Source organism: Meles meles, chromosome 13 (assembly GCF_922984935.1).
Source record: "Meles meles chromosome 13, mMelMel3.1 paternal haplotype, whole genome shotgun sequence".
NCBI classification, from domain to species: Eukaryota; Metazoa; Chordata; class Mammalia; order Carnivora; family Mustelidae; genus Meles; species Meles meles.
In genome coordinates this window covers 22097290-22122692 of record NC_060078.1, presented here as the reverse complement: position 1 = coordinate 22122692, position 25403 = coordinate 22097290, and the positions used below count along the sequence as shown (strand labels likewise).

General features: G+C 40.4%; 1 protein-coding gene across 5 annotated transcripts in view; it reads left to right on the top strand.

The window, feature by feature from the left end:
- The window catches only part of ANK3 (ankyrin 3), a 687858-nt gene that overhangs the window by 642085 nt on the left and 20370 nt on the right, over positions 1 to 25403 (top strand). For 2 of the 5 annotated variants that reach the window (XM_046026934.1, XM_046026933.1), the window contains 7 exons: positions 774 to 8570; positions 9198 to 9272; positions 12302 to 12433; positions 13327 to 13470; positions 16815 to 16905; positions 19707 to 20085; positions 21857 to 21907. In XM_046026934.1, the coding sequence (XP_045882890.1) occupies positions 774 to 8570; positions 9198 to 9272; positions 12302 to 12433; positions 13327 to 13470; positions 16815 to 16905; positions 19707 to 20085; positions 21857 to 21907 (8669 nt within the window). Of the gene's footprint in view, positions 1 to 773; positions 8571 to 9197; positions 9273 to 12301; positions 12434 to 13326; positions 13471 to 16226; positions 16536 to 16814; positions 16906 to 19706; positions 20086 to 21856; positions 21908 to 23719; positions 23940 to 25403 lie in introns of those variants that run through there. The other 3 variants (XM_046026932.1, XM_046026936.1, XM_046026935.1) reach the window with 3 other exon arrangements.

Sequence of the window (25403 nt, the reverse complement as noted above, 5' to 3'; positions counted from 1 at the left end):
GTTTTGTTTTTTTTTTCTTTTAAACTTCTGACTCAGAAAATTTCTTGCTCTTATTGGCTTTTTATGGGTGTGAAGCATAACCGAATTGTGCATGGAAGGTACAGATTTAAAATCCAGTGGCTTCACAGTTTGCACATCAGTTGCCTGTCACCTAAAAGTTAACTTGGATTCTGCATGAAATAGGCTTGAGTAGTTTTCTAAAAAAGAGTTCTAGATATTTAACGTATAGTGACACATCGATACGGTTCTAAGTAGATGCAATCAGTATCACCGAAAGGTTCGAGCAGAGGGAACGTTAGACATTGCTAAAATGAAAGTTATACGGTTGCACAAAACGAACTTGTACCTATACAGGCAAAGCAGAGTGGCTGCTGATATTTCAAAACCAGCACATAAGAAAGTCAATAGGAAGTAAGGGAACGGTTTTCCATGGTGGTTATTTTTCTCATCATTAATTCTTTCCTCATGTTTTCTGTTTCTCATTGTTGGCCTCTTTGGTTGCAATGTGCTTTTTCTGTCTTTCATTTCACATTGCTCTGTTTTTTCTTTGTTTGTTTGTTTATTTTTTAACTTTGGATGCGTTGTGTCCGTGGAATTTTTTTTTCCTCTTTTACTTTAATTGTTCCTTTTGCCTCTTCCATTCTAAATCATGCAAACAATTGTACTTGCTTTTGTAATATTTCAAAGTTTACTGACCAATTTTTTTCTCTGGTCTCTCTGTTTCTCAACCATTTTTGTTGATTTTTGTGTTTGATTTCATTTTAAAATTTAAGAAACAGTTGAACGGAGTGCAGGAGCAACAAGATCCCTCCCCACCACTTACTCATACAAGCCATTCTTTTCTACAAGACCATACCAGTCCTGGACAACAGCTCCGGTTACAGTGCCTGGGCCGGCCAAGTCAGGCTTCACTTCCTTATCAAGCTCTTCCTCTAACACGCCATCAGCTTCTCCGTTAAAATCAATATGGTCTGTTTCGACTCCTTCTCCAATCAAATCCACGTTAGGTGCATCAACTACATCTTCAGTTAAATCCATTAGTGATGTGGCATCTCCAATTAGATCCTTTCGGACAATGTCTTCACCGATAAAAACAGTGGTGTCACAATCTCCATACAATATCCAAGTTTCCTCTGGTAACCTCGTTAGAGCTCCCACAGTCCCAGAGGCCTCGCCTTTAAAAGGGCTGGCATCCAGTTCTACGTTTTCCTCCCGCACCTCTCCAGTGACTACAGCAGGGTCTCTTCTGGAGAGGTCGTCCATTACTATGACACCCCCTGCCTCCCCCAAGTCAAACATTAATATGTATTCCTCAAGTTTGCCATTTAAGTCAATTATTACATCAGCAGCACCGCTAATATCTTCGCCTCTAAAGTCAGTGGTGTCTCCAGCTAAATCAGCAGTTGATGTCATTTCATCAGCGAAAGTCACGATGGCCTCTTCTCTCTCATCACCTGTGAAACAGATGCCCGGACACGCAGAGGTAGCATTGGTCAACGGCTCTATTTCCCCTCTCAAGTATCCGTCATCGTCAACGTTAATTAACGGATGCAAAGCCACTGCCACGTTACAGGAAAAAATTTCTACAGCTACAAACTCTGTGAGCTCTGTGGTTAATGCAGCCACTGACACAGTTGAGAAAGTGTTTTCTACCACAACAGCAATGCCATTTTCCCCACTCAGGTCATACGTTTCTTCGACACCATCAGCTTTTCAGTCTCTAAGAACTCCTTCCGCAAGTGCACTCTATACATCCCTTGGGTCGTCGATATCTGCAACTACCTCATCTGTAACTTCATCAATAATAACAGTGCCAGTATACTCTGTAGTCAATGTTTTGCCGGAACCAGCATTAAAGAAACTTCCAGACTCTAGTTCACTTACAAAATCAGCAGCAGCCTTGCTGTCCCCCATTAAAACATTGACTACGGAGACACGTCCTCAGCCCCATTTCAATCGAACTTCATCTCCAGTTAAGTCGTCTTTGTTCCTTGCACCGTCTGCCCTTAAGCTGTCTACACCATCCTCTTTATCTTCCAGTCAGGAGATATTAAAAGATGTGGCCGAAATGAAAGAAGACCTCATGCGGATGACTGCGATCCTACAAACAGACGTGCCTGAGGAGAAGCCATTCCAACCCGAGCTCCCCAAAGAAGGGAGAATCGACGATGAAGAACCTTTCAAAATCGTTGAGAAAGTAAAGGAAGACTTAGTGAAAGTGAGCGAAATCCTTAAGAAAGATGTGTGTGTAGATAACAAAGGACCGCCCAAATCGCCAAAGAGTGACAAAGGACTCTCTCCCGAAGACGACTGGATAGAGTTTAGTTCGGAAGAAATAAGGGAGGCGAGGCAGCAAGCCGCGGCGAGCCATTCTCCCTCTCTACCGGAGAGAGTGCAAGTGAAAGCAAAAGCGGCCTCTGAGAAGGATTATAACTTGACCAAAGTTATTGATTACTTAACAAACGATATTGGGAGTAGTTCGTTGACAAATTTAAAGTACAAGTTTGAGGACGCAAAGAAGGATGGTGAAGAGCGACAGAAAAGGATCTTGAAGCCAGCGATCGCTTTGCAGGAACACAAACTCAAAATGCCGCCAGCCTCCATGAGGCCCTCCACCTCTGAGAAAGAGTTGTGTAAAATGGCCGACTCCTTTTTCGGAACAGATACTATTTTAGAGTCTCCGGATGACTTTTCTCAACACGATCAGGACAAAAGCCCCCTGTCTGACAGTGGCTTTGAAACAAGAAGTGAGAAAACGCCTTCAGCCCCACAGAGCGCTGAGAGCACTGGTCCTAAGCCACTCTTTCACGAAGTCCCCATCCCTCCTGTCATCACAGAAACAAGAACTGAAGTGGTGCATGTTATCAGGAGCTACGAGCCCTCAGCGGGAGATGCTCCCCCGGGCCCACCGGAGGAGCCCGTGTCACCGAAACCGTCGCCTACTTTTACGGAACTGGAACCAAAGCCCACCACCTCTAGTATTAAGGAGAAAGTTAAGGCGTTCCAAATGAAAGCCAATGGTGAAGACGACGACCACAGCCGAGTTTTGAGCAAAGGCATGCGTGTTAAAGAAGAGACCCACATAACCACAACCACCAGAATGGTCTATCATTCCCCACCAGGCAGCGAAGGTGCCTCGGAAAGAATCGAGGAAACCATGTCAGTTCATGACATCATGAAGGCCTTTCAGTCCGGGCGGGACCCTTCCAAAGAACTGGCAGGTCTGTTTGAGCATAAGTCGGCCGTGCCTCCAGACGTTCACAAGTCTGCGGCTGAAACCCCAGCCCAGCATGCAGAGAAGGACAACCAAATGAAACCCAAACTGGAGCGTATAATAGAAGTCCACATCGAAAAAGGTAACCAAGCTGAGCCCACTGAAGTCATTATTAGAGAAACCAAAAAGCATCCAGAGAAGGAAATGTATGTATATCAGAAAGACTTATCCCGGGGAGATATTAACCTAAAAGATTTTCTGCCAGAAAAACACGATGCTTTTCCTTGTCCAGAGGAGCAGGGTCAGCAAGAAGAAGAAGAGCTTACTGCCGAAGAGTCATTGCCTTCTTATCTGGAGTCTTCCAGAGTGAACACTCCTGTGTCCCAAGAAGAAGATAGTCGCCCTAGTTCTGCTCAACTCATATCTGATGACTCTTATAAAACACTGAAGCTTTTGAGTCAACACTCCATAGAATACCATGACGATGAGTTGTCAGAACTAAGAGGGGAGTCTTACAGGTTTGCTGAGAAAATGCTTCTGTCAGAAAAGCTAGATGTGTCTCATTCTGATACCGAGGAATCGGTTACAGACCATGCAGGACCCCCTAGCTCAGAGTTACAGGGGTCTGATAAGCGGTCCAGAGAAAAAGTAGTCACTGCCCCCAAAAAAGAAATCCTCTCCAAAATCTATAAAGATGTGTCTGAAAATGGTGTAGGTAAAGTGTCTAAAGATGAGCATTTTGATAAAGTGACAGTGTTGCACTATTCTGGCGATGTTAGTAGTCCAAAACATGCCATGTGGATGCGCTTTACTGAGGACAGATTAGACAGAGGTAGAGAGAAGTTGATATATGAAGATAGGGTGGACAGGACTGTGAAGGAAGCTGAAGAAAAACTGACTGAAGTGTCACAGTTTTTTCGTGACAAAACCGAAAAGCTAAATGATGAACTGCAGTCCCCAGAGAAAAAGCCACGCCCTCGAAATGGCAAAGAGTACTCTTCTCAGAGCTCTACCGGGAGCAGCCCCGAGAAGGTCCTGCTGACAGAAGTGTTGGCATCCAGTGACGAGTGGGTTAAGTCAAGGCAGCATGGCCATGACGGACAAGGCGTCCCCACAGCCGATGAGCAGAAAGCAGCCAGTCCGCCCAGCAGCCCGGAAAAGAAGGTTCTGTCCCCACAGCCCGACGACAGCAAGCCCACAGAGGAGACCCAAGAGAGCGTTTCACAGAGCAAGGCACCAGAAGGGCCCCAGTCTGGGTTTCAGCTCAAACAATCCAAGCTCAGTTCCATTAGATTAAAATTTGAACAAGGCGCACAGGCAAAAAGCAAGGACGTGTCTCAAGAAGACGGAAAGCCAGAGGGCCAGTCGAGAATCCCCGTTAAAAAAATCCAGGAGAGCAAGCTGCCCGTCTACCAAGTGTTTGCTAGAGAAAAGCAGCTGAAGGCCGTAGACCTCTCGGACGAAAGTGTATCCGTGCAGAACGATCTGATGGTTCTCAGAGCTAAAGATGAGCACGCGCAGAGCAGCGAGCTTGTTGTAAATGATTCTGGCTCCGAGGATGTGAAAACACAGAGGACTGAAATGTCAAGTAAAGCCATGCCTGACTATTTTTCTGAGCAACAGGCTAAAGACTTGGCATGTCATGTGACCTCAGATGTAGCAACTAAGGGACCATGGGACAAAAAGGTCTTTAGAACATGGGAAAGTTCTGGAGCCACTAACAATAAGTCTCAGAAAGAAAAACTCTCTCATGTACTTGTTCACGATGTAAGAGAGAATCACGTTGGTCACCCTGACAGTAAGATTGTTGATCAGAGGAATGAGTTTATGTCTGTGACTGAGAGAGAACACAAGTTGTTAACAAATGGCTCTCTCTCAGAAATTAAGGAAATGACTGTAAAATCTCCCTCCAAAAAGGTCTTATATAGGGAATATGTTGTGAAAGAAGGGGAACGGCCGGGTGGGCCTCTGGAACAAGCTCCGAGGAGGAGTGAGAGCTCAGCGGTGTCGCACATCCCGGTCAGAGCTGCGGAGGGAAGGAGGATGCTGTCATCTGATATCCCCGATGGCTTTTGCGAGCAGTCGACATTCCCCCAACATGAACTATCGCAAAAGTTGCCCCGGTCCAGTATGAGTAAAGAGACGGTTGAGGCACAGCACTTTAATTCTATAGAAGACGAAAAAGTTACCTATTCAGAAATCAGCAAGGTTTCCAAACGTCAGAGTTACGTAGGCTTATGCCCTCCTCTCGATGAAACCGAAACCTCTCCCACCAAATCTCCTGATTCCTTAGAGTTTAGCCCAGGAAAGGAATCTCCCTCTAGTGATGTGTTCGACCACAGTCCCCTTGACGGATTAGAAAGAGTTTCTCCACTAGCCCAGACAGAGGGAGGGAAAGACATAAAAACCTTACCCGTGTATGTCAGTTTTGTACAGGTGGGGAAGCAATATGAAAAGGAGATACAACAAGGAAGTATAAAAAAGATCATAAGTCAGGAGTGTAAGACAGTACAAGAGACCAGGGGGACCTTTTATACAACTAGGCAGCAAAAGCAGCCTCCTTCTCCCCAAGGTAGTCCAGAAGACGACACTCTAGAGCAAGTTTCCTTTCTAGACAGCTCTGGGAAAAGCCCTTTAACCCCAGAAACGCCCAGTTCAGAGGAAGTGAGTTATGAATTTACGTCAAAGACACCAGACTCGCTCATAGCTTACATACCAGGCAAACCCAGCCCAATTCCCGAGGTTTCTGAGGAGTCTGAGGAGGAGGAGCAGGCCAAGTCAGCCTCCTTAAAGCAGACTACCGTGGAGGAAGCAACCGTTGACCGCGAAACGCCTACCGATGTCAGCAAAGACTCTAACCAAAGACCCAAAAGTAATCGAGTTGCCTATATTGAATTTCCCCCTCCTCCACCACTGGATGCAGACCAGATGGAGCCGGATAAGAAACCTCATTATCTCCCCGAAAGAGAGGTGGACATGATCGAAGTCAGTCTGCAGGATGAGCATGACAAGTACCAGCTGACCGAACCCGTCATCCGAGTACAGCCGCCCTCGCCAGTTCCCCCGGGGGCCGACGTCAGTGATTCGAGCGATGACGAGTCCATCTATCAGCCCGTCCCCGTTAAGAAATACACCTTCAAATTGAAGGAAGTGGACGACGAACAAAAGGAAATGACAAAATCCAAAGCTCCTTCTGACAAGCCTTCCGGTCAGAAGGAACTAGAAACGAATGGATCTGGAAAAGACCACGAATTTGGCCTTGGCCTTGATTCACCTCAGAACGAAACCGCCCAGAATGGAAACAACGACCAGTCCGTCACGGAGTGTTCCATCGCCACCACGGCCGAGTTTTCTCATGACACCGACGCCACAGAGATCGACTCTCTGGATGGCTACGACCTACAGGATGAAGACGACGGCTTGACGGAGAGTGATTCGAAACTCCCAAGTCAAACCATGGAAATTAAGAAAGATGTCTGGAACACGGAGGGCATTCTGAAGCCAGCCGATCGCTCCTTTAGCCAAAGTAAACTTGAAGTTATCGAGGAGGAAGGAAGGGTGGGACCCGACGAAGACAAGCCACCTTCTAAAAGTTCCTCATCTGAAAAGACTCCTGATAAGACTGAGCAGAAATCGGGGGCCCAGTTTTTCACCCTAGAAGGCAGACATCCTGACAGATCAGTGTTTCCTGATACTTACTTCAGTTACAAAGTAGATGAAGAATTTGCCACTCCTTTCAAAACAGTAGCTACCAAAGGTCTAGATTTTGATCCTTGGTCTAATAACCGAGGGGATGATGAAGTTTTTGACGGTAAATCACGGGAAGATGAAACTAAGCCCTTTGGTCTGGCTGTGGAAGACCGCTCTCCAGCAACAACCCCTGATACAACGCCCGCCCGAACGCCAACTGACGAAAGTACCCCAACTAGTGAGCCTAACCCCTTCCCATTTCACGAAGGGAAAATGTTTGAGATGACTCGCAGTGGTGCAATTGACATGAGCAAGAGGGATTTTGTTGAAGAGAGGCTCCAATTTTTCCAGATTGGTGAGCATACTTCTGAAGGGAAGTCAGGGGACCAGGGGGAAGGGGATAAAAATATGGTCACTGCCACACCACAGCCACAGTCAGGGGACACCACTGTAGAAACCAATCTAGAGAGAAATGTAGAGGCACCTCCAGTCGAACCCAACCCCAGCAGCCCGACCAGCGGAGAGTGTCAGGAAGGCGCAGCCGGTAGTGGCTCCCTGGAGAGATCGGCAGCAGCCACTGGCGCCTCTAAAGTTGACCCCAAGTCGCGCACGCCTATAAAAATGGGAATTTCTGCATCCACCATGACCATGAAGAAAGAAGGCTCTGGAGAAGTGACAGATAAGATAGAAGCTGTGATGACCAGTTGTCAGGGACTAGAGAATGAAACTATCACAGTGATTCCAAGTACAGCCAATAGCCACATGGGCACTAGGCCCCAGGAAAAACACGATTTCCAGAAAGATAACTTTAATAACAACAACAATTTGGATTCTTCCACTATACAGACAGATAACATTACAAGTAATATAGTTCTGACAGAACATTCTGCACCCACTTGTACCACAGAGAAAGCTAATCCAGTGAAAATCTCATCAGGAAAAAAGACAGGGGTACTGCAAGGACACTGTGTAAGAGATAATAAGCAGAAGGTTCTTGGAGAGCAGCAAAAGACCAAGGAACCGATAGGGATTAGGCGAAAATCCAAACTTCCCATAAAGGCCACCTCACCAAAAGATATCTGCCCACCAAGTCATATGCCAAACATGAAAGTGAGTAAAACGAAGCAGGTCAGTCAATCTGAGAAAACCAGAACCCTTATTGCTTCTTCACGTGTAGACGTAAAGTCCAGAATTCCAGTAAAAGACACACACAGGGATAACGCAGTTAGGAGAGCATGTGCCACACAAAAGCAAGGGCAGCCCGAGAAAGGCAAGGCCAAACAGCTTCCGTCCAAGTTGCCAGTAAAGGTAAGACCCACCTGTGTCACCAGCACCACCAGCACCACCAGCACCACCAGCACCACAGTAAAAGTTAGGAAAAGTCAGCTTAAGGAAGTATGTAAACACTCCATTGAATATTTTAAGGGAATTAGTGGTGAGACCTTAAAGCTTGTGGACCGCCTCTCAGAAGAAGACAAAAAGATGCAGTCCGAGTTGTCCGATGAGGAAGACAGTACCTCAAGAAACACGTCGTTGTCCGAGACTTCCCGGGGTGGCCCGCCTTCAATTACAACGAAGTCCGCTAGAGATAAGAAAACAGAGGCAGCACCTTTAAAATCAAAGAGTGAAAAGGCCGGCAGTGAGAGAAGGAGCAGTAGGAGGACTGGTGAGGACGAAGGCAGTCAGGTCTCTCGAGCACTCTTTGCTCACATCCTGGAGAACGAGCGTAGTTCGTAAACACTTTCCGACTCGTAGAGCCTAGTGCATGCACTGTCGTGATTGCCTGTGCGGTGACTTAACTGTAGTTTCTCATTCTGTCATTGTCATCTGTGTGTGCTGTCTCTACACTCTTCTCTCTCCCTTTTAACCAAACGACACCGTAGGCAGCTAGGGAAGCATGCTGAAGACATTGGTGTCATTCAAGATAAGCAGCTTTTTTTTCCTTTTTTTAATGTACTAATGATTCTGTCAAAGTCAAAGCTCAGATGCTGAAATCCCATCATGGTGTTTTCACCGACGCGATGATTCTGTAACCGTTGTCCAGTAGCTAGCTCGTCAGCATGTTCGATTCCATCACATTGAGCATCCATGTAGTCTCACATCTGGCCGGGGCAGGTGACAATCAAGGGAGCCATGTGCAAAGACAAGTGTTCATGTAGGTGACTAGGACACATGTAAGTGTACAGTGTTAGCATTAGTCTCTCTGTAAAAATCTGAGTACTGCTAAAAAAACAATTTTCCAGTATCGTGTCTTTCTTGATGATTATTTTAATTAAGAAATTGTAAATCGTAGGTCCACAGAGTCCATGTGAACGGACAGATATCAGGATGGCAATAGTAGCTGATCACCTGGGACTTAGTTGGACAGGTAAGTGTGTGCGCTCCTGAGTGAAACGAATACCGTTTCTTAATTTCTTTGTCTGACTCACAAGGGGTTCGTTATAAAAAAGAGAAACAAGCAACAAATAGAAAACAAAACGAAACATTTTTATCTTCCATGATTGTACCTACCCAGAGAAAATTATCGATAGTACCTTACACCCTGTGTTTTTCAAAGCTTTTTCGATGCATATACACGAAAGAATAGAAATTTAAATCTTCCTTTACCTTAAATGTAGGCACTTTCTTCACACTGCCATTTCTGGTAATAGAAGGTAACATTTTACCTAGTAGTAAATTTATTTTCTGGGGTCAAGAAAAACACAACTAAGGCCTATGACTTTTAAATAATCCAAAGTTTTAAACATGGTGTATTCCCTTAGAGCAGCTCTCTTAGGAAACCATTCAATTAACCAATGCCTGTGCTTCCCAAATGTTAATTGCTCTTGAGTCATCTTCATGGTTTTTATGATATACACAGACTATCTGTATGTTTATCTACCTGAAACTTTCCTTTAAGTGGACTCACTCTTATGCCCAAAGATTTATTTAAAAGGAAATCTTACCTCTTTGCTAAAGGAAAACAAAGATCGTTTTCAATAACTACATAAACAAGAAAACAAGGGAATGAGAGGAAGTTGAAAATCTGAATTACAATTTTTTAAATAGAATACACGTACAGAAACCCATTCAGTTTACAAAAGTCATTGGGTTTGGTGAGATGAATGAAACTATTTATAATCCGTGTGTAGAAAAGGAATATTTAGCTTGATTTCACTTCATTACAGATGAAGATAAGATTCTGTGTCATTTGGACAATTCTGCTTTGTAGATTTCACGTTAACTGGGCCTCCAAAATCCTACGTCACACAAATCAGAGAAATTTCAAGTTCTAGAGGTTGAGTGTATGTTTTTAATACATAGCCCAAAAAACAAAATAGCTTAAAATACAAAGATTAAACATTGTCATACCTCAGTCATCTTGTATACCCTCCATGATATTCTATGCTCAGGGAAGTGATTATCTCTGTTATTAAAAGGGAGAACATGAAGCCAGATAATGGCAAACAAGGTCAGCTACATTTCCTTCCTTTAAATGGCCTAAGTCCTGCCCTCACCCCCAACTTCCTGTCTCCTTCCACCCAGGCTCTCAGGCACACTGCTAACGACCAGGAGCCTAGTGGTACTCTGAGAAGACAAGTAGTTGGTCATCCTTAGCAACTTGTTGAGACTCAATAGCAATTCGTTATGTATAAATATTTGCTAACATAAAATTAATAATAATTATATTTTAACATCAGACATTATGATCTGAAAATATATTGGAGCAAATGTTGGTTTTGCAGTGTTATATGCCCGTACTATTAGATTACTTACCTTAGACAAATCCAGTCATTAAGTCTGTCAGAGCAAATTTTTGGAGAAGATGTGACATAAAGCTGTTAAACTGTAAAAATCTTAGCGACAGTGTGTCTTTGCTTGTCACTGGCTCACTAGACAAAGGATACAGTTGGGTCATAAAGGGCTTGTTGGGCAGTAAGCAGTATTGTCTCTTAAAGTACAAAGGGATGAAGATCTTAAAAAGAAGATTAACTTTTATAATTCAAATTACTATCTGCTCAGTGAAGATTACCATTAAAATTATAATTTAGAAGAGCAAAATTTAATCCTGTCCCTCAAAACCACTGTGAACATCTTCGTGTACCTTGATTTTTGTATAAAAAGCTTTAAAATGTTATATACACCATGTAATTTTTTGTTTTTTTTGTTATTACCTAGTTTCCACAAAATGGCATAGTCTATGATCTTGGTTTTCACGGATAAATAACATCCAGTATACATATTTTATAATGGTGTTTTTCTAACTTTGGGTCACAATGCACTCCTGAGTCATGAAATCAATACATACTTTGGTTTTGTTTTTAATAGAATAGAATGGGGAGAAATGTCTGTCTCATGTGTATTAAGGCTAAGTTTTGCTTCTTGAAGATCTGGTTTCATTTATATAAACATTGCCCTCTACAATGTACATCTAACTGCAGGCTATGATCAGAACAGCTCACAAGCTGCTGTGTTAACTCAATGAACTCTTCTTTTGTTCAACACTTGGATTGTTTTCCGTTTTTTAGTAGTACAAGCCTGAGATAAACACTCATGTGTGTAAAGCATTGTGCCCAACCCAATGTATCATCACGATAGTTCCTAGAGTGAAATCACTTGAGTTTTTTGAGCCTCTGAATGCATTTCCCCAAATGCTAGAAATAGTTAAGCCAGGTAGTATCTTAACCAATTCCTTTTCCCTGGGAGGGTTTTTCCCCCCCATTTATTTCTAGAATCACTTAAAGTAATTACCTGAGGACTTTTTTTTAACTATACAGGTAATATACAGTGAAAAGTGAGGCTCCTTCTCATCTTTGACTCCTGGTTTCCCTCTGCCAAGGCAGCCACTGATTATCACACGTTTCTTGCCAAAGACACTCTGATTAACAAGGTTGAGTGTATGGGCATAGACATTTAGATGGACACAGAGCTATTTCCTTTTTCTTTGTTATACATGTGGCTGCATAGTGTAGACAGCAATCTGGACTGTGGTCCTTATTTAACCTCCCACGGGGAATTCCTGAAGGCACACTCCCGGCATCTCTTGTGCCCTGTCCGTGGGTGCGTATCCCAGTCCATCTTACATGAGGCTTGAACAAAGTACAAAGAATAGTTTGGCTGAATGAAAAGAATCCAGCAACATCCTCTTTGTACAGTTCAAGAATCTTTATAAAAGAATCTCTCGAAAGGGAATGTAATTGTAGCTAAGCAGTTAGGTCAGGAGAGTGAGGTCGCAGCTGGTGAGTCATCACTGTTCCCTGTAAAAGCAAGCATGTAACGAGTCATGCTCGAGGCTGGACTGGGTTTTACAATGCAGTTCCTTTTTGTGTGTATGTAGCAGTTGAGCATTACATTTAATGAAACATAGGTGATGAAAGCAGAATGTGAAATCTTAGTAACTCTTTTTCTTTTCTACAGAACTGGCAAGGGAACTGAATTTTTCAGTGGATGAAATCAATCAAATACGTGTGGAAAATCCAAATTCTTTAATTTCTCAGAGCTTCATGTTATTAAAAAAATGGGTTACCAGAGACGGAAAAAATGCTACAAGTATGCTGACGTTATATTACTTTGACTTTCAAAACTGCCTATATTCAGTATGTTAGATAAGCCTACTGTTAATAAACCAGAGTAATCATAAAGTAATAAGTCTTTTGAAGTTGTACTTGTTTAATTTAGCACTAGTATTTTAAACACCTGTCTTTGGGAAGCTTCTTAAGAAAGCAAGTGGTAGTGAATTTTTTGCATTTTTGTCTTTAGTTCTCTCCATGACCATCAAAAGTGAAAATCGAATTCTAGCTGCTAAAGCCTGGGGTAGTAGTCAGAAGCACTGAGAGGCCAGAGCTAGATGCACAGGGAGAGAAAGAAAGGAGGATAGGGTCACATCATTTTGTTCAGCTTCATCTGTGCTGCAGAGAGGTCTCCAATATTTTGGGGTTCATTTTGGTTTGATGGTGTTGGGGTGGGGGGTGGGGAGAGTAGCCGTACTATGACAAGTGCCAACCCACCACAGTGTGGAATAAGTTATTGCGGGGTTTGCCTGTGTCAGCCTGACCTTAGTAAGTCATTAAAATGCCAAGCGTCAAATATGAGGGTGATCTATTTTGACAGTCTAAAAGGAGAAGAACATGTTTAAAATTTTAATAGATCCCCTTGTAACTAAAAAGAGTCTGGCTACTTTGAGGCCCATCTGCTCAGCATCCTACAGTGGAATGGATGTTGCTGTCACCCCACACAGCTTCACCAAGTGATTCTTAAGACCCTGACGGGACTTCCCTGTAATGGTGCGCTTTCCGAGCCCTCCGGATGGTGACTTGGCAGAGCTGCGGGGAGGAGGAGCTAAAACTCTAGGAGGGTAGAGATCGCTGTGCTTTTGTGTGGATATTGTGGTGACGGCAGAAAATAATTTAATCGGGTTTCAACCCTGTTTTCTCCTTTTTCAGCTGATGCCTTAACTTCGGTCTTGACAAAAATTAATCGAATAGATATAGTGACTCTCTTAGAAGGACCAATATTTGATTATGGAAATATTTCAGGCACCAGAAGTTTTGCAGATGAGAACAATGTTTTCCATGACCCTGTTGATGGTAATTGAATTTAATGTTCCTATTTACTTAATCATTTGATAAAATTCGAAAGTGTGTAGGACGAGGCAGTCGCTTAAAACTAACTAAATTGTGATTTGCTTGACTTAATTTCTCATTTTCACAGCTCTTTCTCTGCTAGAGTCTGCAAATAAACACTCTGCTAGAACAAACTTAATAAATGTCTGTTACAGAAAATACAAATAATGGGGTACAAAAGCATAAATTAATTGAAAGAGTTGATATTTCAAATATTTTACATGACCAAGTGGAAGAAAATTTAATGTCTAGAGAATGCATTGTTTTTGTCATTTTCACATTAACCTAAAAAACTAGTGAACTCTTTTATTCACATAGTGATAAGACCAAACTCTAAGCTATCTTTGATCAAACAACCAAATTACTGGGTCAAGTTTAAGCCTATAGTGTACACATTGTTAAATAAAATGGTGAGTTCCTGTTCTGGGGCCCAGTATTTAAGCAAGTACTGAAAAAGTCTAGTGGATCACTCAAAAGCATTTTTTTACTTATTTAGCATTATTTTAACTTTATATGGTTCCATTTATTGTTTGGAAAAATCCTGCCTGATCTGTTATGTATAAAAGTCCGTGTCTTTCTAACTCAGTGATCACAGATGTCACTAATAACATAGTAAGTCCTTTTCTACATTAGCTTAATTTATATAATAATATTGTCATCTTTTCTTCATTGTGTAAATTCGGGCTTTTTTTTTAATCAAAGTATCAAGTAAAGTATAACAAATATCTTGCTATGTTTTTCAAGGTGCTTGTCTTCCTTTACAAATGGAAATTTATTCCTATAATGAATTTTGAGCAAAAAATGATGATGGTGTGGAGGTAGAAAGAAGAGCTTGGGATATTTTTCTACTCAGTTTTGGAAAAATGGTGTTTTTTTCCCCCATTTTTAAACTGGCAGAGTTAGCTTAACTTAACAACTTCTAGTTCTACATATATTATATTATATTATATTATATTATATTATATTATATTATATATTATGTAGCAAAGTTGTCAAATTCTTTAAAAAGTTTCTGCTTGCTAAAGTTAAAGTCAACAGAAAATTTAGAGCATACCTTATTATCCACATAACATTAAGGTGATGGGGAATAATGTCAAAATTCATTTCATTTTAAACTTATAAAGGCCACAGAACCTTGGAAAAAAGCTCTCTTCAAGCCCTCATCTTGCAGGTGAGGCCATGTAATGGTAGCCAGTCTCGTTTTGCACTAGCAGTAGACCATTGTTATATCAAATTCTGAATTATTGCCAAGTTATAGTTTATGGAATCTTTTAATATTCTTCTTTGGGAAAAAATGAAGAAAATAGCTAAGAAGGAGGAAAAAAAGAAGGAAAATAATTAACAAGCACAATAACCAGAAAATAATGGAAATAGTCAATAGAACTGAAAGCTTTATTTATTTTTAACATTTTAAAAGCAGAATATTAAATAAATTCACAAGAGTTTTTCATGGTCACATCTTAATATTTTTTATTTCTTATTTTAAAAATTCATAGGGAACTTTAGGAAGGTGTGTATGAAGTAAATTTCGCTTAGGCAGATTATCAACCTCAGCTAATCTCAGCCAGCTTTTCAACAACATTCTGGTTTATAGGTGACTATACTTACCTATAGCAGTTTGAATGTACAACAAAACTAAGTTGGTATTTGTCATGGACTGATGGGAAAATTAGGCTGTAGTTTTGTAGACCATTAATTCAGAAAATGTGCTTGGCTGCCTTTTTTTCCTGTCTCTCCTCTTCGTTGAACTTTTATGAAACCTCCTTTCCTCACCATGACCAGACCATTGTTGACTTCTCTCTCTGCTGAACGAGAAAAATATTCCCTTTGTCCCCACAGCAAAGGTTAAAACAAAGAAATTGTTCCCTACTTCCCCTCTCAGTAGGCTGGTAAATAAACCTCCGTGTTTCACAGTATTGTCGTGAATATTCAGAGAGCTCTTTGCAAAGGGCTTTCTTCCTGTCTCTGTTGTGTATCATTTTTTTTCTCTTTATTTGCTTTGTGATTCTGAGTGGACCCCTATCACCAAGTTCACTAAGACCTTCATATACACCGCAAACCTTTCATCTCTGTCATATTATGACACCTGAAAATTTTCCTTGGAATCTTTTCTACTTTATCTGCCTTTCAAATCCTTTTCCTAACATCATTTTAGATTTTCTTCCCCAGTGCTACTGCTCTAAGATATAATAATAATTTCCTTCCAAAGATTCAATTTATTTTTCTTCATGTTAAATTTGAAGTGAAAAAAGTAAGAATTAGAGTTGGATAGCATTGTTCATATGTAAAGCTCTTAAAATAAGTTTTAAGTGACTTATTATAAAAATTGGTTTCTTGCGGCTTACTGTATGCAGTCCACCACAATATGGATTTTGCATGCTAAAAGTAGATAATAAATTTGGCATGGAATAAGTATATCTTATATAACGAGAGCTAACTTTGTATTGCATTGAATTAGTCTGTGTATTTAAGTTACTGTATTAAAATTATCAAAATTGATAGATATCATTTATATCTTAATTAGTATTGTTTTATTATAGTTTGCACTAGTCTTTTATTTCATTGTATTACATTTAATTAAACTAAACCAATAAATTTATGAACATTATTCTGTAACTCATCATACATTTTCATACCTGATATAATTTAATTCATTCCATGTGTTTTGTTTGCTGTGCTCTAATTCATTCCAGTCAGTCCGAATGTACTGTCTTCCATAGGTTATCCTTCCCTTCAAGTGGAACTGGAAACTCCCACAGGGTTGCACTACACACCACCCACCCCTTTCCAGCAAGATGATTATTTTAGCGATATCTCTAGCATAGAGTCTCCCCTTAGGACCCCCAGTAGACTGAGTGATGGGCTAGTGCCTTCCCAGGGGAACATAGAACATTCAGCAGATGGACCTCCCGTGGTAACTGCAGAAGACACTTCCTTAGAAGACAGCAAACTCGAAGACTCAATGCCTTTAACAGAAATGCCTGACGCAGTGGATATAGATGAGAGCCATTTGGAGAATGTCTGTCTGAGTGAGTATCCTCAATACCTCGGAAGTATGTCTGGGGTCCCAAAAGATGGTAAACCAGCAAAGCCCTTGAAACAGCCTAGTAAAGTAGGAGTATGCTCTGAGCAGCAAGAGAAAGGAAAATCTGGTCCTGATGAGGAGATGACGGAAGAGAAACTCAAATCTCTATTTGAGGACGTTCAACTTGAAGAAGGAGTAGAGTCTGAGGAGATGACAGAAGAAAAAGTACAGGCTATTCTTAAACGTGTTCAGCAAGCAGAACTGGAAATGTCTTCAATTTCAGGTTGGCAGAACGAGACATCAAGTGGAAACCTAGAGGCCCCTGCTCAGGCTCGAAGAATAACCGGTGGGTTACTAGAACGGCTGGATGACAGGTATGGCTCCCTTTCAGAAAAAAGAAGAGCGAATCACCGCTTACGTGTTAGTGAATCATTTGTTTTAAGTACCTGCTTTTTAAGCAATTACTCTTTTGCTAAATCACCATTCCAGTTTGGGGATAATACCTGCCTCTAAGGTTGGTTCATTCTGCTTATCCAGAGAGGGAAAGTTACATGACATCTGACTAGAACTTGGCTCAGTTCTTGAAGTCATGGTCATGAGTTCCAACCCGGTGCTGGGCTCCACCCTGGGTGTGGACCCTACTTAAAACAAAACAAAACAAGGGAGTCAGGGTGGCTCAGTCAGTTGAGCATCTGCCTTCATCTCAGGTTGTGATCCCAGGGTCCTGGGATCGAGTCCCACTTCGGGCTCCCTGCTTGACAGGAAGTCTGCTTCTCCCTCTGCCCCTCCCCCTGCTCATGCTCTCTCTCTCTCAAATAAATAATAATAATAAAATCTTTAAAAAAACAACTACTGTTAGCCTGAAGTAAAATGCAGTTTTACATTCATGCCAAAGATGTTTATGTTTACTTTAGAAAACTGCTCTTTTCTAGTTCATTACTTGTATTAGTCTTTTCACAAAGCCAATAAGTAATTAGCTTTCAAAATAGTGTAATAAATGAAACCCCATGTCTTTTAGAAATATGAACATTTCTATTGTTTCCTGACCTCAAACGTAAGATGCTTATTAGGCAAACTTTAAAATACAGATTTAAGAAATCAAAACCCCATCATCTAGCAATAACCACCATTAAAATTTGGGTGGATTTCTTTTACATATACCTTTCTAAATGTCTTAATGTAGAAAATGCAGACAAGCAAAAAGTCAAGTCATCGGTCCTCCTACCGTACTAAGAAAATACATAACATTGTATATCCTTCTTTTTTCCTACATGAACATTTTATGTGATTTGCAACATTGCATATGTAATTCTTCACTCCAGATAATATTGCCATGGTGGAGATTTGATTACAATCAAAATAATTCCCTAATCATGAATCTGGTTCTTTTTTTTTTTTTTTTTTTATGAGAGGATCAGCAATTTTTTTTTTTTTATTTGTTTATTTGACAGACAGAGATCACAGATAGGCAGAGAGGCAGCCAGAGAGAGAGGAAGGGAAGCAGGCTCCCCGCTGAGCAGAAAGCCTGATGCGGGGCTCGATCCCAGGACCTTGGGATCATGACCTGAGCCGAAGGCAGAGGCTTTAACCCACTGAGCCACCCAGGCGCCCCAATCTGGTTCTTTTTTGCAGTGGACTTAACTCTAGGAAGGTGAGAATCTAGGGCCCTTCAGACATTGGTTCATATCCCACAGAATTAGGTTTGCATTTTGTGGCTCTGGATGAATTCCTAAACTCTAAGAATGTCCGTCTAATCAGCTTTAAAAACTGGAACCTCAAGCAGGTTAACAGATTAAAAAAGAAAGCCTGTAGAATGGCTGGAGTGTAGAATGGCTGTAGACATGACTGGTACAAATAGTCTCTCAATAATAGTTGTTATCGTTTTTGCTTATGCATACATCAGATTAAAATATATTGTACTTCAGTAGCAACTAGGGATAACCTCAGGGTTTTTTGCATCCAACTTGTTTCTTTCATAACCGTATTTAATATTTTCATATTACTGATAAGCTTCTTGCTCAATAAAAATTCCCAAAGAGGGAGTTGATAACATTTTGCAAAAAGGTGTCTACAAGATTCCTTTAGAAGAATAATAAGACCAAAGAATTCTGTACTCAGCCTACCAGACTGTTGCAAAGACAACAAATAGTATTATTTTTGATGTCTGTGTTCTAATGTAATAACATAATCTGTAGTTGCATAGCAGGAAATAGATACATTTAGCTTATAGTGTCTTCACACTGCACTGGGACCATTTGTCCTCACACATATGGATAAGGTGTGCTGTTGATTGGGGATTGTTTATATAGAATCAGAATTTGATTTATAAGAATACACACCTACTTACATATGCATGATATAGATATATATATGATATTGATATAAATATATATCATGCATATAAAATATTGTGCTAGTTTTCACCTTCAGAATTCTGCAGGTAATAAAGACAGTAAAAACAGTGCGCAAGCTAGAAAATAAAAGTCTATACTGATACTAATAAAAATTGGAAATCAATTTAAAAGAAACTATTGGAAGAGAAAGATTGTTAACAGTTGAAAGGAAAATAGTCCTCACAGAACTGAGAAGTGACCGGTGAACACCAGCACCCGCTCACCAGCGGGAGTCAGCAGAGATGAGGGGAGGGGAAGGAGGAGACCCAAGTTAAGGGTGTCAGGGTTGCAAAATCAGGATGGCAGGATTCACAACTGGAAACCCATCCAAAGACTGGAGTGTCAGTACTTGGGGATGCCAGAGCTCTCATCACAGGAATGCGTTTGATTCTCTGCCAGCAGTTTTTTCCACTGGCAATGTGAAAGCCTTTTGCAATATCCTCCTCATTTGCATTGGTGGGTCTGGAATTCTCCGTGAACCTCTCAGGATGACTTTTTAAAATCTCAAATCCAAGTAGCTGTAGCAATGCAATTAAAGAAAACAAAACAGAAACAAGGGCAGCATAGCTAGACAGTTTGGGAATTGGGGTGTGGGGAAAGCCTGGGGCCTCAGCCCCAAACCCAAACCCACGATCACCCTTCACATATTAGATTTTTTCATGCTTTTCTATTTCATGCCTATAAAAGTGGCTTCAAACGTGGTTGTTAAAAATTTAGAGCTTCTGAAGCCCATCTTCAGCCATGTATTTCCATCGTAAATTTCCACATTTTGTCTTTTGCAGCCCTGATCAGTGTCGAGATTCTATTACCTCATATCTCAAAGGAGAACCTGGAAAATTTGAAGCAAATGGGAGCCATGCAGAAGTCACTCCGGAGGCAAAGACAAAATCCTACTTTGCAGAATCCCAAAATGATATAGGGAAACAGAGTGCTAAGGAAACTCTGAAACCAAAAATACATGGATCTGTTCGTGTGGAGGAACCGGCATCATCGCTAGCAGCCTATCAGAAAGCTCTAGAAGAAACCAGCAAGTTTGTAATAGAAGAACCTAAACCCTGTGTGCCTGTCAGTATGAAAAAGATGAGTAGGACTCCTCCGGCAGATGGCAAGCCAAGGCTTAACGTGCACGAAGAAGAGGGGTCCAGTGGGTCTGAGCAAAAGGTATGCAGTCTGGTTATCTGATACACTGTCAGTTAAACCAAGAGTACTGATGCTTCCCGTCCTTTAATCAATCTTGTAACGCTGGTTCTTTGCTATTTCCCAATTATCAGTGCTAACACTAATGGTGGGGGTGAAGAAAGAACTAGGTAGAACACATGCTATTTGATTATATTTTCATTCACTGAGTAGGAAAAAGGAATATGCATGCCTTCAGCCATTTCTCAGGAGAAAAAAAGAACTACAGAGATGTTATGCTTAAGGTCCAGTGGCAATTTTTGTCTAGGATTTGGATTTGGGCTTCCTAACTCCCAACCTACTCATCTGTCTTATGGAAAGAGGATAATTATTCTGGCTTTTCCTGGTTCTTCTGCATAACTTAAAGAGTTTATAGATGTGACCCACCTAAGGGTTCTACCCTATAAAGGCTCTTGTCTGAAAGTGTGTTTTAAAAATTAAAGAAACCCAGTGCCCAAGCCTGAAATGAGGTGGGCGTATACCACTGTTGCTTGACTGCGTTGAGAAATTTGAAGTTGGATGTATCATTTTAGTCATTTTTATATCTAAGTTGATAATTATCTTAATATTTGTTTTTCGTAATTTTGAAGCCTTAGTGTCCTAGAATTATTTGCTTTCGCTTTGTACTTGAACGTATGTTTGTGGTAGATTTTTTTTTTCATTCTTTGAGGTTTACCACTTTTAGATATTAAAAAATTTTGAACTGAAATTTATAACTCATAGATGGATAAAAGAAAAGAAAAGTTAGTTCCATTTCCTACATTTTTTATTGCTTTTTGCTCTCTCGGTCTTGTCTTTTCCCGAACCATGCAGTAGGCATAGGCCAAGACGTGGACTTCTTGGAATAGTAACACTTGCAGTTTTCCCTAAAACATCCAGTGGTGCTTAAGATCTCCTGCAGTGTTTGGGATTTAAAAGAAACAAAACAAAAATTCTTTTGAAAGATAGCAAGTCCATGATGAAGTTGTGGTTTACAAAAACTTTATTCGTAAACTCCCAGTCACTGAGAAGCTAATGATAAGCTAGCTGATCAACTAATCATGTCCTTTCCTGGTTCCTTCCGCAGGCTAGCTGCTGACCATTTTCCCACGTGTTAGGAGGGTATGGGAGAGGAAGTGAAGTTCTCAGGCCTTCCTTTCACTTCCTGACAAATGGGTTTTGAGTATTGATTTCTTTCAGTTAATTCTTAGCATATTTAAGCAGTATGACCTTAGATGTTCCCTTTTGAAATGAGTCCACAGAATACAGAAAGAAGCAATAGCATTGTGATGTCTTAACTATGAAAGTTTACAATTAAAAATCCATAGAGAAGTTCTGAAATCAAATTATCATCTAAATATAAATAAGCAGTTGTGTATGTGGACATATTGACCACTGGGGAACCAGGGAGAAGGCAAAAGAGGGTTTGAAAGGAAAGTCTTAACCCTGAATGGAAGCTCAGCTGAGTCCATCAGTACTGGAACATAATTACTCATCAGTACTGGAATATAATTACTCTTAGAAAATGTTTTCAAATTGCTTATGAGATTGTGCTTTTGGTATTGTCACTAGTCCTATTCTAATGCCCAAAAAGTTTTCTTGAGAATAAAAGTTCTTAACGGAGTTAAAGTTTCTGGGAGTTTCTGATCTCCCATGATCCAAACATGTTCAGGTTGTGTCCTTTGTGGCTAGACGGTAGTGGAGTAGTAGTAACCAAGTAAGTCATCTGATGTACGATCTCAGAAAACAGCGCCCTTTTTGTCCCCTGAAAAATCAGGTCAAAAGTCCGGGTGCGGCTCTTACACGGATGACTGCCTGCTGTTACAAGGTAAACTTCTGCTCTTTTCCACCTCTGTCCATGCAGTGACCCATAGTAAAATGTACTGAAACAACCCCGTTTGTCTGTCTACTAGTTACCCTCTTCGCCAGTTCTCGAGAATTCTCTAAAAGGATTCGTGATCAAGATTCTACTAGGATCTTCTCTCCGCCTTTCACCTTCAGATTAGCAGAGAGTAGAAACTGAAACATTGGCCAAATGGCCATTTTTCTTTCTGTAAGGGACTAGTCTCAGAGGATTCTTGAGAGGATTATAATGCAATTCATGTCTAGGTTTGGTCGTGTTTGTATGCACATATGTTCTGCTTTTCAATTTACCCAAGTGAAAACCTCTCCCCAGTTTACAATTCTGTGTATGAATAATTCAGATTGAATTTTCGCTTTTGCCTCATCTAATCTGTTGATTCCTAAATGCTGACTGGGAATTCTTTTCTTTCACAACATGAATTCCTCTTTTTCTGACTTTCTGAGCTGTTTCAGTGCCTCCTTTCACAATACTGGGATCCCTGTACATTTTCTGAATTTTATAATCTTTTCTAAAACATTTGAACAGGATGAGGGAACTTAGTAGCCAGTATCTTTGCATGGAATAAGAAACTTGAAAACTCTTCCCTTTTAATACCATATCATTCAGTAGGGTATTTTGTTCAGGTGAAATTTCTTACAAAGTTAAGGTTGATGTTATATTTTAAAGTATTTGTTAAGTGGTACTTGGGTGAATAGTGACCTACTTTATTATCTTTTTGGCAACATTTCATAATCACTTTAGCCAATACTTGTACCTCCTGTAACAATTTTACTTTATTCCCCCCTATTTTTACCAACACTGCCAGTGATTTTTCCAATGGATATGAACTGCAGTTTCTATCTCTGGGACTCTCAGATTTGGGGCAACTACCAAATTTAGAAAATAAAATGCCAGAACTATTTTCAGAATTCCACCTTTAAAATTTAGAGATAAAATCATTCAGTAAATAGTCTTCCCCATGACAGTTAAGAAGAAGCCAGAGATATTTGTCCCTTTGAGTTGTGAACTGTGTGGTAGTTTTCCTTTGTCTCATCCTTACTGTCCAAAAATTAAAATTTTGTGTACTTCCTGTATTCTTGCGTCTACCATCTTCTTGTCTATCAGATGTTTTTTCTGTCCTCATTTCATGTCAGATCCTTAAAATAAAACTCCAAGTTTTTACATGTTTTACATTATTCCGTCGTTCATTTGCATAAACTCTTACTGAGCACCTATTGTGTGTTAGGAGAAAGTTATGCTGCTAAAAACCTCCTGATATAAATATATGTGACAGATTCTACTCATGTCAGTTCTTTACTTTGATTTCACAAAAATCAGAAATCCTAACTGTTTCTGTTGATCGAGTGAAGCATGGCCATTCAGGTCTCAAATGTATAGAGATTTAAAACAAGTTTTAAATGAATATTAATGTTTTTTCAAACTAATAATGAGTAGCATGTAGTTTCTGATACCAAAATGTCTCATAATTATTTTTTAATTCATGTAATTACATTGATCTTTACTATATATATGAACATAAAGATCAATGTAATTAAATATATGTATTAATATACATACACACATATATGAATACATATACAGAGTCATTTCATTGAGGATGCTGCTCAGAATTTTCTTCCACTTACATTTTTTTTAAGATTCTCACAAATACATACCGTGATGTTCTTAGCAGGGAAAACCAGCAAGTGAAAGTAATTCTTTTTTGATTTCCCTTCTCAGAATGTCTTTTATTTTTAAATGTGATGGTAAAATTATACTTAAAAATGCATTTATCAGGACTTGAAAGACAGTGAGAGTGATTCGAGCTCAGAGGAAGAACGGAGAGTCACTACCCGCGTTATTCGCCGGCGTTTGATTATAAAGGTATCCTGTAGCCAGATTGTGATGGGGCATTGCTCTGGGATTAGAAAGTCCTTCCTTTTGGTCTTGAAAATTCAGCATGCTTGATAACTAAGCAGTTCTCTATATGTTTCTTTGCACATTTGAAAGCTTGTAAGAACAACCACCAAGAGGAAACGGTCATGTTGCATGGTAGTGAGTGTTCTGTCCAGGCCTGTGTCTGACTTGTGGCAGCTGTAATTTTGTCTAAGAATGCTTGGCATTTGTATCCTGTTTTCCCTGAAAAAGCGTTGTATGTGAACAAAGATTTTATCTTGGTGAGAGAACAGTTCGTATCAAATGCAATGTTCAGTGGAAACGTCAGAGGCCACAGTGAGGTATGAGGTCAGATGGAGAAGGACGATGAAATAATGAAAAGGCCCTCTCCTCAGTCTCAAATTCGTACTGCCTGAACAGATCTTGAGTAAAAATCAGTTCTTTATTACCAATCAGTAGCGGAGAATTTGGAGTTATAACCTGGCATGGATATCGGTGACAAAAACAAAATCAGACAAAACCTTCTGAAAAAGGCTTTAACTTGACGAACATACAGAAAATCAGGCTGTATTTTTAAGTATAAGAACCATTTTTTACTGGAAGTGAAAAATATTATTCCCCCCTGTTGCAGCACAGTTTAATGCAAGGAATAAACCTTCATTTCCCCCACGAAGGCATTTGGAAGCCCTGACTTTGTATGCCTGGTCAGGTCCAGCCCAATGCTTCCCACTGTCTGCTGCTTGTCTTCATTACTATCTTTAGAGAAAGGTTTCTTGATGTTAGGATAACTGACTGCAGAAACCCGGAAGCCATTTTCAACACACGGGCCTTTGAACATGGTCCAAGTAACTTGAGGCTCCTTGGTGAACAGCTCTGGAGAGAAGGAAAGGAAGAGAAATATCTGTTGAAAAGCATTTATCAGATTCATCATCCCTTTCCAAAATGTCAGGAGACCTCCTAGAGAGTGGAGAAGTTGACTTAGGCAGCTAAAACTTCTTAATCCCCCTGTTTGTACTTTTCACGGAGAAAGAAGAGCAGAAAATCTGCCAAATTTGCTCTAGTGTAGGTTTTCTCAGGGTCTGGAAGCATAAGAGAAGAAAGCAAGTCCTTGTCTAAATCTTAAACCATCCCCCAATCAATCAATAGACAGCTTTAAAATTAAAAAAAAAAAAAAAAGGCATGAATCACTTCTTTGACAATTCCATGTAGGCAAGCCAAATTACTTATTGGTATCCAGCATATTTGCAATTATTCACCCTGCTTATAAAATCCTCATAGTCACCTCCCACACATTCACTGGGATTAGGGGAAAGAAATACTTAATACAGGTTTTCTGAAGGAGTTAAAGCTATACTCTTTGCTCAGGCAGGCTTTGCCCTTTCCAGAATCAAGGTCTTCAAGAAATGGTATTTTAAAGTGAAACATCCGAAAAAGTGCACCAGACATATCATCTTATAAAGTGCTTTTCTGCCTAACATGCGTCATACTCATGTTGCATCCAAATCTATGCATTCCTTGTAAAAGCTGCTCATTATAAAAGTTGAATCTTCTCTATATAGGGCAGAAGAAAATAATCCTGCAAAAA